This window comes from Bos indicus x Bos taurus, chromosome 23 (assembly GCF_003369695.1).
Source record: "Bos indicus x Bos taurus breed Angus x Brahman F1 hybrid chromosome 23, Bos_hybrid_MaternalHap_v2.0, whole genome shotgun sequence".
NCBI lineage: Eukaryota > Metazoa > Chordata > Mammalia > Artiodactyla > Bovidae > Bos > Bos indicus x Bos taurus.
Window position 1 is genome coordinate 51,577,245 of NC_040098.1, and position 14,315 is coordinate 51,591,559.

The following is a 14,315-nucleotide window of genomic DNA, read 5'->3' on the forward strand; positions in this document are numbered from 1 at the left end:
CTTGTATGCCTTCATGCTTGGGAGAGGGATGGCAACTTTTCTTTGAACAAAGCCTTTGGAATCTAGAAAATCAGTTTGAAATCAGGAGTGGAACTCGGTTTCCTAAAAACTCCAAGTACCGCCCGTCAGCCTCTCACTAGGAAGACATGGGAGGGAGGCGGTGCCCGCACGGAGGGGACTCACCCGCGAACGTGGGCCGGTTGTCCGGGTTCACCTCCCAGCACTGCCTCATGATGTCAATAACCTCCCGCGGGCAGAACTCAATGATGTCCTCCACGTCTGGCCTGTTCCCAGACTTGATGCACAGTATCAGCTGCTGCTCACAGATGGCGTCTACAGAGCAAATGGAAAGAAGAGCTGAGACGTTCAGGTCCCACTCCTCTCAGGCAGGGAGATGACAGAACCTGGACCAGGCCACTGATCTCTCACGGTTATACCAGGGAGGGGCAGAATGCCCTGGGACGATAAGCAGACCTGTTCCTCCCCAGAGACGATCAAAGAGAGGAAAGGCAGATTATTGGCAAAGCTGTCTCCTGGCAGACGACTGAATATGTAAATAAAGCCGTGACACACTCCAGATTTTAATACAGAGACAAACAGCAGACAGCGGTTGCGCTGAAGGAGCTCGTTAGTAAGAGTGACTTAAAATTCAGAGCGATACTGGCTGTTCAAGAAGTAAGCACAGAGGGCTTTGGTGGCAGGACCACTACTGGAAGGTCAGAAAAGGCTTTGCTGGGTCCAAAAGGATAAACAGGGTTATCCAGGTAAAGAACTGGGAAGGAAGATTCAGAGAGGAAGATTCCAGGCCAACAAAGCAGGATCTGAATAGGTTGGGAGTTGCAGAAATCAAGATGTATCTGGAAATTATGACCAGCTCAGTGTAACTGGGCATGTTGGCTGAGGCAAGGGAGGGAAGGAACAGCTTAGCCAAATCAGAGAGGGCCCTGTGCTCCATACTGAGAGGTTTGAACTTGATCCCGAATGTCAAGGGTATCTTGGAAGGATCTTAAACAGATGATTGAGAGGCCTGATCGGCCTGTTTGATGGCAGTGTGAGCGAGCGGTGGTGGCACGAGGAGCCTGCCACAGAGGGTGTGAACTGGACAGGGTCCTCTGGAGACAGATGCGGATGCATCTTGAATCTGATATGCCCGGAGGTCACAGTTTCCGGCCATGCTGTGCAGCTTGTAGGATCTTAGTTCCCTGACCAGGGACTGAATCCCAGCCCTCAGCAATGGAAGTGTGAGTTCCAACCACTGGACCACCAGGGATTCCCAAATTCACAGGTTTCTATGTCTGATTGATGTAGGAGGGCAAGGCTGAGTCTGGAGACTGAGGTTCTTGGTTGGGCAGCTTGGTTGGTGGATGGTAACGCCATTTTCTGGATGTAAGAGCAGAGCTGAGTGAGCCACTCGGGCAGCATGGAAAACATGGGTTAGTTTTGGGGGATACTGCTTTGGGGGGTCCTCTGGTACGTGGACTGGATCTAACAGATAGGAGGATGTCCAGGCCACCACTAGGGGTTTGAGCAGCAAAGAGGGGATTGAATCCTGGAAGCTGACAGTCACCCAGGAAGAGCAGGCAGGAGAAGGGCCATTAGTTCAGGTTCTTAACACACTGACCTGGAGAATGAAATGGCACCCCACTCCAGTATTCTTGCCTGGAAAACCCCATGGACAGAGGAGCCTGGCAGGCTACAGTCCATGGGGTCGCAAAGGGTTGGACACGACTGAGCGACTTCACTTTAACACAGTGAAGAACAGCTACTTATGCACCTGTTCTCCTGCACAAACCCTGTCTTTCTCATCTTTATAGACTGAGTTCCCAGTAAAGAGCCCACAGTAAGTACTGAAAATAAACAATTCCTGAATGGAGGGGTGTGTCGATGGATGAAAGTATGGAGTGTGTGCCCTGAAAGTCCTCACAAGGACCGAGCAAGCCTTCCTGTCCGGGAGGAAGCCTGGATTGTTGAGCACCCTGCAAGCTGAGATGCACTACCCAAGCTCCGATCTGTCCTATGACCCCCGGTTCCTAAATCGAGATTACTATCCATTCCACAAATGCTTGCCGAGTACCCACTACGTTCCGTGTGTAGATACCGGAGGAAGAGCAGTGAATGGATGAGATGCGGTCCCGGCCTTCGTGGAGCTCACAGTCTGGTGGGTGAGACAGACGTTGAACAAACAGTGATAAACCTCCACGACCTCACTGCACGCTGTCACCCCACTGACAACTCCCATCAGCCCCCAGGCCCCCTCCTCTATCAATGCCTTACTCTCGTATGGCTCCTTGTTGGCGAAGATCGCCCAGAGCACGATGGCAAAGCTGAACACGTCGGACTTCTCGGAGGGCCTGGAGTTGACATCGTTCAGGTGCTCAGGGGCCATGTAGTGCAGCGTGCCACCGCTCTTCCCGGCACTGCCGCCCGCCTTCCGCTGCTCATTGTGCTCCTCCTTCGTCAGCTTGCTCCACGTCTTGAAGGAAGCGACGCCGAGGTCAGCTATCTGCAGGAGAGCAAACCAACGGGATGCTCCTGTGACGGCAGCAAGCAAATCAAAGCTGTCTTTAAATTGGGGGCTTATCCAGTAGATGAAGGGACTGTAACATTTGCAGAAACGGCTGCCCCGGACAGGTTTAAAACAGCTACCTCTGAACAAACTAGTAGAAAACATATGTCCTCAGACGTCTGGAAAATCTCCCATAAGAAAGTCTGTGTGAAATTCTGGTGTCTCGATTCTTACGCAATATCTGGGGGTGGGGGGTGGTGGTTGATGGGGAGAAAAGCAGAAGATATTCCTGAGAAGAACAACAACTAGACATGTTTACTCTTAACTCCTCACTTATTCTGCATGTTTTCTGTTGGTTCTGAGGCTAGGGAAAACAGGCACTTTCTTTTCAGCTGGCTTGTGTAGCACATGGTACTGCACCTTCTGTTTTCCCAAAGGGTGTCCAGAAGCCCATGGATGTGAATTTCCAAGGATCCCAAAGACACACGGAGGATAGGAGTGTAGCTGCTGGTGCTGAGTTGGGAGCCTGAACCTGAGAGAAGATGGGATGCGGAAGAGGGGAAAGACAGACAAAAAGGCAAAGAAAAAAATACCAAGGTCAGACACAGAGCACGGAGGGAGGCGGCAGGGCAGAATGACAGAGCTATACAGTGAAGACACCAGAGGCGGCAGTTCCACTTTTGCTTCAGGGAATCCGAGCTTTTGGGGATGATTTCTGGCATGTGATTGTCTAGAATCCTCAAATTCTAACCCAGATCTTAAGAGGTAAGTTATTAACGTAAAGAACCTTCTTTTAAAGACACAAGAAAAAAAAAACAAACACAAAAAACCCTGTCCAGGGCTGGAACAGAGCGCTAGAAGCAGAATCTTCTGGTAAAGGGACGCCTGCGTAAGCAGTTCCTGCGTCCTCCCCACAATTCCACTTCCCCTTTCAGACCCTTGTGCTCGGCTGGGATTCATGCTGCCAAAGCCACCTTGACATGATGGTCCACCTAGAGGAGAAAAGAAAACCCTCCCTCTTTTTCCTTTGACTACAGTGGACAGAGTTTTCAAAAGGAAAGGGATTTTTAAAAAGGAGATGTAAGTAAAGTGAAAGTGAAGTCACTCAGTCGTGTCCGACTCTTAGCGTCCCCATGGACTGCAGCCTACCAGGCTCCTCCGTCCATGGGATTTTCCAGGCAAGAGTACTGGAGTGGGGTGCCATTGCCTTCTCCCGATGTAAGTAAAGGAATAAATAAAGATCACTACCCCCACCAAGCCTCCCTCTTTTCATTCCTTGGCAGAGCTTTCTGGCACCGCCGTCACCAGGGAGGAGTTGGGCGAGCTCTGCTCTTGGCACACATCATGTCCGGAAAAAGGACTTACACTGAGAATCAGAATCGCGCCGACCCCCAGAAGCCCTGACTGTGGTTACCTTGATGTGGAAGTCGCTGTCAACGAGGATATTTTCTGGCTTGAGGTCCTTGTGTATCACCCCTTCTCCGTGGAGGTAGCGCATTCCTTCGATGGTCTCCATAATGATCCTCCCTTTCACGGACAGGGGGATGCTGACCTGAAACGAGTGGCAGTCAGTCCGGGAGACGGAAAGGGACTTAAAGGGGCCAAAGCACCAGCTTCCTTCAAGAGCAGTGGATCCGGACCTGAGGACAGAGCCAGCAGCTTCCCTTCCCACAGGCCCCGAAGATGCGTCCTGACCACCTTGCAGGGTGGGGGCCCCTCCCCTGTGTTCCCACAGCTCGCTGTGCGCGTGTCTGTCAACACACCACCGCACCAGACATTCACATCCCGACCTGTGCCCCGTTATCTGTCACACTTGCTATTGCTTCCTGAGCAAACAGCACTGGCCTTGCTCTTAACAGGTACATACACTTGTGTTTTGACTACCCCACAGGGCAGGCAGGGATCTTAGTTCCCCGAACGGGGATCAAACCCGTGCCCCCTGGAAGTGGAAGCAGGGAGTCTCAACCACTGGACCACCGAGAAAGTGCAGGTATCTACACTTTTAAAAATGCATTAAAATTATTTGGCTTTGGTAAACAGGATGAATCTTGCTGTTGGAAACCTTCTCATCCAGTGTTGTTATTCTTGAGAAAATCCAAACCACCAGCCATTCGCACAGGAGTCCGAGGCACAGGGGCTGGCGGGCCGGGCGAGGTGTACCTGGGCCTTGAGCACGCGCATGAGGTCGCCCTGCTCCATGTACTCCATCACCAGTGAGTAGCTGCCCTCCTCCATGATGACGCCCAGCAGCTTGACCACGCGACGGTGCCGCAGCCGGTGCATCATCCTGCCCTCCTCCAGGAGGGCCTCGTTGTACCTGGGGGCAGGGGGCAGGGGTCAGATGGGCAGGGGCAGCCCGCTCCTCTCCCGGCCCTGGGAACGCCCCCAAGCGTCCCCGGGGCTGCCCCTCCACCCTGGGTGCCTCCTTCCCGGGACCACGGCCAGTGCACAGGAAGCATTAACCCAATGACCAATCAACGCAAAGCTGGTGAAGAGCACCAAGGAAATGCGGCCGGGAAACAAAGACCGCACTGGACAGTGGACTAAACCCATGGCCTGTCTCACAGCCACTCGGGCGAGAGCAGAGGGAAATAATACAGCTTCCCGACTGCCTCAGAGAGAGGGTCCTGGACGCTGTGACTCACGAACCAGGGCTTCGTGCCCTGGGCCGCCTCCTCTCTGTTTCCTCCTCTTCAGTTTTCTTCTGTTACTTACCAGCTTGGAGCTCTCCCCTAGCCGGCGTCTGAATCCTCGTGAGTCAGGGATGTCAATGACCGCCCTGCAGGGCCATCCGATATGAAGCCTCAGGGCTGACCCTTGCACCCAGGTCTGTCTCATAAAGGCTGTGCCACCCGATTCCACCGCCCTGGCACAGCACGTGGCCTGCCCAAATCTGCCCCTGACTCACTCGGTGCGCTTGGGGCCCGTGTACACCTTCTTCAGGATCACCAGTCCGTGGGATCTGTGTAAACACAGACACACCTTCCCGAAGCCCCCACTGTCCAGGTCTGCCTGCTCCAGGAAGTCTGTAGAACTCATCTTAATGTCGTCCAAGGACATGGCTGCTTTCCTTCTGAACGGCCAGAATGCCCCGAAAACACACAACCCTGTGAAGAAAAGAGGACACGTCAGTACAGACAAGTCGTCACACAAACAGTGTACAAACGCTCCACCACACGCTTGGTGTGCCTTTATTTTTTGAAGATAGATTTATAGTCTCTAAGATGAATGTTTTTCCTATTTCCAGGAATCACAGAAGACCACAATCTTTCTTCCTTAGACTTTCATTTCTACAAACATGGAAGATTCAGCTCAGTTCAGTTCAGTCGCTCAGTCGTGTCCGATTCTTTGCGACCCCATGAATCGCAGCACGCCAGGCCTCCCTGTCCATCACCAACTCCCGGAGTTCACTCAGACTCACATCCATCGAGTCAGTGATGCCATCCAGCCATCTCATCCTCTGTCGTCCCCTTCTCCTCCTGCCCCCAATCCCTCCCAGCATCAGAGTCTTTTCCAATGAGTCAACTCTTCGCATGAGGTGGCCAAAGTACTGGAGTTTCAGCTTTAGCATCATTCCTTCCAAAGAAATCCCAGGGCTGATCTCCTTCAGAATGGACTGGTTGGATCTTCTTGCAGTCCAAGGGACTCTCAAGAGTCTTCTCCAACACCACAGTTCAAAAGCATCAATTCTTCGGCTCTCAGCCTTCTTCACAGTCCAACTCTCACATCCATACATGACCACAGGAAAAACCATAGCCTTGACTAGACGAACTTTGTTGGCAAAGTAATGTCTCTGCTTTTGAATATGCTATGTTGGTCATAACTTTCCTTCCAAGGAGTAAGCGTCTTTTAATTTCATGGCTGTAGTCACCATCTGCAGTGATTTTGGAGCCCTCCAAAATAAAGTCTGACACTGTTTCCACTGTTTCCCCATCTGTTTCCCATGAAGTGGTGGGACCGGATGCCATGATCTTCGTTTTCTGAATGTTGAGCTTTAGGCCAACTTTTTCACTCTCCACTTTCATCAAGAGGCTTTTTAGTTCTTCACTTTCTGCCATAAGGGTGTCATCTGCATATCTGAGGTTATTGATATTTCTCCCGGCAATCTTGATTCCAGCTTGTGTTTCTTCCAGTCCAGTGTTTCTCATGATGTACTCTGCATATAAGTTAAATAAACAGGGTGACAATATACAGCCTTGACGAATTCCTTTTCCTATTTGGAACCAGTCTGTTGTTCCATGTCCAGTTCTAACTGTTGCTTCCTGACCTGCATACAGATTTCTCAAGAGGCAGATCAGGTGGTCTGGTATTCCCATCTCTTTCAGAATTTTCCACAGTTTATTGTGATCCACACAGTCAAAGGCTTTGACATAGTCAATAAAGCAGAAATAGATGTTTTTCTGGAACTCTCTTGCTTTTTTCACGATCCAGTGGATGATGGCAATTTGATCTCTGGTTCCTCTGCCTTTTCTAAAACCAGCTTGAACATCTGGAATTTCACGGTTCACGTATTGCTGAAGCCTGGCTTGGAGAATTTTGAGCATTACTTTACTAGTGTGTGAGATGAGTGCAATTGTGCGGTAGTTTGAGCATTCTCTGGCATTGCCTTTCTTTGGGATTGGAATGAAAACTGACCTTTTCCAGTCCTGTGGCCAGTGCTGAGTTTTCCAAATTTGCTGGCATATTGAGTGCAGCACTTTCACAGCATCATCTTTCAGGATTTGGAATAGCTCAACTAGAATTCCATCACCTCCACTATCTTTATTAGTATATAGAAATGCAAAATACTTTTGTATACTGATTTCCCTGGTGGCTTATATGGTAAAAAAAACCTGTCTGCAATGTGGGAAATCCAGGTTCAATCCCTGGGTTGGGAAGATCCCCTGGAGAAGGGAATGGCTACCCACTCCAGTATTCTTGTCTGGAGAATCCCATGGACAGAGGATCCTGGCAGGCTACAGCCGATGGGGTTGCAAAGAGACAGATAGGACTAAGCGACTAACATTTATTTACTTAGTGACTTTGTATCCTACAACATTGCTGAAATTGTTCCTTAGTTCTAACAGTTTTTTGATGGAGTGTTTTAGAGTTTTCTATGTATCTCACATGATCTGCAAACAGTGACAGCTTTATTTCTTCCTTTCCCATTCACATGCCTTTTCTTGCCTAGTGGATCTGGCTAGAACTTCTAATACTATGTTGAATAACAGAGGCAAGAGTGGGCACCCTGGTCTTGCTCCTGCTTTGTTGTTTTGTTTGGTAGCACCGCACATGTGGTTTGTGGGATCTTAGTTCCTGGACCAGGGATTCTACTCAGGCCCTCAACAGTGGGAGCACAGAGTCCTAACCACTGGGCCACCAAGGAATTCCCTTTATTCCTGATCTTAAGAAGCTTTCAGTTTTTCATTGTTAGTATGATGTTAGCTGCGGGTGTAAAACCTAACTTTGCACTTTGAAATTTTTAATAAAATGTTGGGATGGGAAGCTTTTTTAAGTGGCTGAAGGGGTTTCTGAAAATGCCTAAGCTGAGAGCAGTCCTGTCAGCGGCCTGCTGTAGTCTGGCTCAGGTAACCAACCTTCTACATCCTGCACAAAGTCTTTGGTGGGCCCTGCTACTCCAACAAAGCTCACATATCAGCATGGCAGATTACACTATGAGCCATTTTCCTGTAACATGAGACATTTCCAAGTAAGAGGAAGTGCCCTCTGGAAAGAAGCACATTTTTGGGGCAGTGACACGGGGTGTGGGGAGGCTGCCCAGTAAAGGGCATGACCATGGTGGGGGCAGGGGAGGCAGGGCCTGAAGGTGAGCTACTAGAAGCTGTCACGACAGTGAAGAGGGCACAGGCTTTTCTCCCATATGAAATCTAGCTCTAATTTATCAGTCCTTGGGTAACTTACATAAGCCTCAATTTCCTCATTTGCAAAAGGAAATAATAATGACTGCCTCACAGACTGGTAAGCAGTGTATGAGAAGAAACATCTGAACACACATTGGTGCCTGCTTTGTGGTTCTGGCTATGACTGGCCCACCCGTCTACCCCTACTCGTCACGTTCACACTGTTTCCCAGGCTGTGAGAATGGGGGTGTGCAGCTGGGATCCACTCTTCACAGTAGCTCTCTATGGACCAGTCCTTGTGAAGCAGGGTGGGGGTGTCCACTCTCCCCTACAAGCTTCTGAGTGCACATTCTTCTCCTGGCTAAAAGTTGCTCCCCCTTGAGGTCTCAGAGATGTCATTTCCTCAGGGAAGCCATCCTATGTCTTCCTGTTAGACATTTTCACAGCACCCAGTACCTTGAACCAGTTAGATAGCTATAATTTGGGAATTATTTCAATTAAGCTCACAGAAGGCAGGAAACTATCTTACGCACAATCTACAGTGCCCAGCACATAACCTGGCATAAGGCAGTTGGTCATTAAATGCATAATTTTTTTTAAAAAAGAGAACTATTTAATCATCCAAAAATAAAGTTAAGTGAATTATAGCACATTCATAAAATATAGTATTATATAGTCAATACATTAACAGGTGGATGGCTAGGTACACATATAGCTATATGTACAGGAAAAAAAGACACAGCGAAAGACACCTAAATGTTAGCAAGGATATCTGGATGGTCAGGTGACTTTTATTTCTTCTTTACACATTTATTACATTTTCTAATTTTTATACAAATTACCTTTATAATAAAAAAATTTTTTAAAGGGAGTTAAGTTCCTCACTCAGTAATTCTTTATCCTAAAGAATCAAATCAGAGACACTGATATAGATTATGTACAAGGATATTCCCAGTAACATTAGAGAGAACAGCAAAAGCACATAATACAACTGACATATACATAACACAGGAGAGTAAGTTATGGCTCATTCACATTATGAAAGTCATCTAGCAGTTTTCAAAAATGATGTGATATGTGAATGTTTAGTGGGCTTCTCCAGTAGCTCAGCTGGTAAAGAATCTGCCTGCAATGCAGCAGACCCTGGTTCGATTCCTGGGTCAGGAAGTTCCCCTGGAGAAGGGATAGGCTACCCACTCCAGTATTCTTAGGCTTTCCTGGTGACTTAGCTGGTAAAAAATCTGCCTGCAATGTGGGAAACCTAGGTTCAATCCCTGGGTCAGGAAGATCCCCTGGAGGAGGGCATGGCAACCCACTCCAGTATTCTTGCCTGGAGAATCCCATGGACAGAGGAGCCTGGTGGGCTAGAATCCATGGGGTCACAAAGAGTCGGACACACCTGGGCAACTAAGCACAGCATGAATGTTTAGTAACATTAAAAAAGGCTCCCAGACAGTACAGAAACAGGAAGGAGTTATAACCATGCCCTGAACTATGACCATAGGGTATTAAGATTCAGCTAGATGAGGACTTCTACCTGCTCTCTATCCTTCAGCTAGGTCTTCTCTCTTCAGAGCTGCCAAGACCAACTAGGACCTGCCTTGCCTCCTGCAGGAGCGATGCAGCTCCAGGGAGAGGGGCTTCCAGGTGGGCCTGCAGCACTCTGTGAGGCTGGCTTCTGACCCCAGCTGGCTCTCCTCATCTGTGGTTTGCTGGTTTAGCCTGGTCTTACTTCACCTTATGCACCTTTTGCATGGTTTCCAATGACTTGTTTTTATTGCTCCCCCCCTCCCCCGGCCATTCCCCATGAATGATTCAACTCTGTAAGTACTGAATATCTTAGGAGGGACTGGTGAGTGGTTTAGATACCCAAGAGTCACAGAAACTCTGAAAGTAGCCAAGTAGAAAGTCACACTGTAAAGTCATGTTACACAGTAATTAATGAACACACACTAACCTGTCATATCATCTTATGATCAAGGACTTTCAACAGAGAATATAACGGTCTATTTTAATGGATTTTCAAAATGTTTTTTGCATAAGTGTACTTAATTCAGGGATTTAAGGAAGCGAATTCTCCACTGAAATTAATTGAAAATTCCAAGAAACTTCACAAATTATCTGTAAGTCTACATAAAAAAAATTCATATCTACATTCAATTTTGTCAACTATACTTCAGTAAAACTGGGGAAAAATACAAATTACTAACAATATATAACATCAAAGAGCCAGGCAGAATTAATCTACAAAATTAACAGTCAGGGTAGTAGTTACTACGAGGTGGAAGCAGGAGGCAGGGAAGGAAAGGAAGTGTGGGGGAGTGATGGCAATACTTGTTTCTTCTTAATGTTCACTTCAGGACACTTAAGAGAGTCAAACAGTTATGATGTGTGTTCTTTTCTGTGTATTGCAATAATTTTTTTTAAGTTAAAAAAAATTCATATTTACCTTTAAGTGGTTGAGGGCAATTTTTTTCAATGTTTCAGTGAGGACCATACATGATGAGTCTGACAGAAAATGCTGGCTACCCAACTATCATGCCCCCCTTTTGCTCTGCAGATGGAACTCTGTTTTTATTCAGGCATCCAATGGGAATTTCTCAAGGTTCTTGGATTTTAACTGCTTGATACTTTGCCTCAGATAAACAAGAGCTCTGGGCAAGAGAGAAGACTGCAAGAGTTCAACCCAGCGTTATCCTGCACATGATGACCCTCTGAAGTACCAACTTATTAATACATCGGCTTCAAGTTACAAATTAAGAAACTAAAATTTAGAGTTTAATGATTCACCTAGAGTAACAGATCCCAGAACTGAGCCTTAATGTCTTCACTCAAATTTCCACTGTCAGTTCACTAACACATGTTACTTCTCCAGAGAGCAAACAATCATTTGTCTTTGTTAAAATCAGATGCAAAGACCTATCTTACAATTCTGCTCACCTGTACTAAATAAGTATGCCACATTCAGAAACATAGGGAAAGTACAGACTAAATTTTAAAAACATATGAAAACATGTGGTTCAAAATCAATATTCTACTAGGTTAACACGATCATTTTTGCCGAAGTATAACATCCAACCATAGCATGGGAAGCTGTGCTTTTTCAAATTCCCAGCTCATACTGGTGGTATTACCATGTTGCCGATTAATAAGCATCCAAGAGAAATTTTCAATTTTGGAAACTGTTATTTAGGGATTTTTCTTTATTCTCGTGAATATTCACAATCCTGAAAGTGCAATGTATCTGTGGAGCTCAATACAGCTCAGCGAGAGAAACATGCAAATTACAGTTCATCATTTTAGTTGTTTTATCAGTAATAATAATTACAATGATGAGATACCTCAAATGTTTTAAACAAGCTTCCTCTTTACCTTTTGTGTTTGGAAGGGTGCAGTTGCCCAAATTTATAATTGACTACAATTTCCTTCCCACTCTTGCACCTACGTACCTGATGGTTACAAAATGTAGATCAAGTAAGAAGTCACTTCTGCCTTGATTTCTTCCTGTGTGAACGGAGGGAGAATAATAGCGGTTCTACTGCAAAGTCGCTTGAGTGTAAAGGGCCTCGGGCTTTGTCCAGGACACACAAGAGCTCCGAGCAAAGAAGAGCCGAAGGAACAGCGAGAGACAAAGTAATGAACAGCCAACCCCGCCTCTGTGGGAGGCTGTCCAGTGTAAGGAAAGAAGGGTGGCGCTGACCTTCTTCAAAACTCTGAAGAGGCTACGAGAGCGTGTGTGCGCTCAGTCACTTCGTGAAAGCACGCGCCACCGGTTGACGACGCCCTCCCCGCCGTGCCCGTCGATCCTTCTTTCCCAGCTCTCGTCGAAGACGGCGCGGGAAGGCGTCTGACGGCGTCGCGAGCTGCGGCGGCCCCGGCGCCCCCGTCAGAGGCCCTGCCCCAGGGCGCCCGCGTGACCCGGGGCGGCGAAAGCTCGTAACGACATCGCAGGGACGACCCGCCACCTCCCCCGACACCACAGCGCAGACCACGTGACGGGCCGTCTCCACGTCACGCAGTTATCACGCCGGAGCCAAATCGCCGCCCGGTCCCGCCGGACCCAAACTCCCGGCGAGACGAGACGCCTCAGGGATAACCGTGCTGTCCAGTGGACGGCTGGCAATTGGGCGCCCCACTTCCGGAAACTCGCGGGCCACGCCTACCACCCTACTGGCCCACTGCCCGACTTCCAGGAACGCCGCGGGCCACGCCCACCGCCCGAACTCCGGGAGCCGAGTCGCCCGCCCCCCACCCACCGGAAGCAAAAGCCCCGCCCCCTTCCGGAAGCCAGCCCGAGAGACTGTTCTGGGCCCGGCGGTCCCAAGCTGACGCACCGAGAGATTCGCTTTCGCTTTCGCGGGAGACCTCCTGAGGCCCCAGGCTGGGTGAGGAAGGAGGCGGCGGGGCAGCCTAGAGTTGCTCCCACGCCCAGCAGTACCTGGCCGGCGCAGGCCGGGGTGGCACGCCGGGCCCGATAAGGGGTCTCCGGGGCGGAGCCGTCGGCTGGGAGGCGGGCGGGGACCGCCCCGCCCTGCCCACACCGCGCCCGGCTCCGCAGGCCAGCCGTCCGTCGCGTGCTGTCCAGTGGTCGGCGCGCTCGGGCTCCTCACGGAGTGGGCCCGCTGGGGCCCCGCGCTCCGGGGTCGGCGCTCCGGGACACCGGTCTGGTGTCCGCGCCGCCCGCGCTTCGACTGAGGGAACCCGGCCGGCGGAGGGCGTGGACTGCTCGCTCCGCCTCCGCTCCTGCCCCGGAGGAGGGTGGGGAGAGCGCCCGCCCAGCGGCTGGAGAGGCCTGCAGGCCGGTTCTGAAATCCCGGGACAAGCTCAGACTAAGGATCGTGCTCTCAGAGCGGTTTGGGAGGCCGAGAGGACAGAAGAAATGCCGAGTCACAGAAACCACTCCCAAAAACCTGCCGGGCGCGGCAGGCAGGGTCGGAGGCGATGGGCTGCTTCCCCGGGGGATTCTGAGCTCTGCAGGTCAGCAGCGCGGGAACCCTAGGCAGCAAGCTCCCAGGCATTTATCTCCTTCACCTGCAAAGTGGGGATAATTTCTTCTGTGGGGCTGCGGAGGAAGCAGCAGCGTACGAGGATGGTTGGGAAGTCTGAAGCAAAATGGGAAATGGTTGCTATAGTGTTATGATGAAAAGTTAATTATATATATAGCATGATTACACACTATAAAAAGATATCTGGAGATAATGAGATGCCACAAACTAAGAAAATATTTGCAGAAAGCATAGCTGATAAAAGTTATCCAAAATATACTAAAAATGCAAGAGAAGGAAAAATGCAATTGAGAATGGGCAAAAGATCTCAACAGACACCTCACCATACAAATGACAAGTAAGTATATGAAAAGATGCTCAATATTATAGGATATTAGGAAACTCTAACTTTGAAAAACCACTGAGATGCCACCACATATTGTCTGCCTAAAATAAATTGACTGCCAACTATTTCTCTAACGTAAACAAGTTTATTATGAAAAGAATTGCAATTTGAGGTCTGCCACCCTGGGAACTTGTAAGTTCCCAACAAAAATGGAGAGGACACCATTATGGGGGAAAAGGAAGTTGGAGAGATGTTTTAAAAGTCCATTGCTTTTCATTGGCTGAATCTTGCCAGGGGGGAAAGAAAGATTTCTGCTAGAAAAGATTCTCCAGCCTTTCTGATCTCCTGACTCTTCGAGATTTGTTTTTTGTGTGTTTGTTTTTTACATTTCCCCCTTTTGATCAGAATCTCTCAGAAAGCAGTGCTGATCCAAGTGTGAGATTTTTGTGTGTGTGTCAGTGACTTTGTATCTCAATGCCAGGGAGGACTTTTCCTTTGTGCAATTTCACATCTGAGGGAAAGTGTGGATTGCAAACCTACTGAGGTTACATTTGAATAACAAGGAGTAGCAGAACTGTGAAACACTTTTTGCCTAAAGTGCATACATTTCCAGGATAATAGTGGCGATCATCTGAAGT

General features: G+C 48.8%; 1 protein-coding gene across 4 annotated transcripts in view; it reads right to left on the minus strand.

The window, feature by feature from the left end:
- The window catches only part of RIPK1 (receptor interacting serine/threonine kinase 1), a 33,588-nt gene extending 20,413 nt beyond the window's left edge, over positions 1-13,175 (minus strand). Inside the window, exons 1-6 of one of the 4 annotated variants that reach the window (XM_027524372.1) lie at positions 11,796-12,472; positions 5,415-5,613; positions 4,667-4,823; positions 3,921-4,058; positions 2,275-2,503; positions 184-333 (exon numbers count right to left, since the gene is read on the minus strand). In XM_027524372.1, the coding sequence (XP_027380173.1) occupies positions 184-333; positions 2,275-2,503; positions 3,921-4,058; positions 4,667-4,823; positions 5,415-5,566 (826 nt within the window). In that variant the 5' untranslated portion in view covers positions 5,567-5,613; positions 11,796-12,472. Of the gene's footprint in view, positions 1-183; positions 334-2,274; positions 2,504-3,920; positions 4,059-4,666; positions 4,824-5,221; positions 5,382-5,414; positions 5,614-11,795; positions 12,473-12,680 lie in introns of those variants that run through there. The other 3 variants (XM_027524374.1, XM_027524373.1, XM_027524375.1) reach the window with 3 other exon arrangements.
- Positions 13,176-14,315: the final 1,140 nt, after the last annotated feature.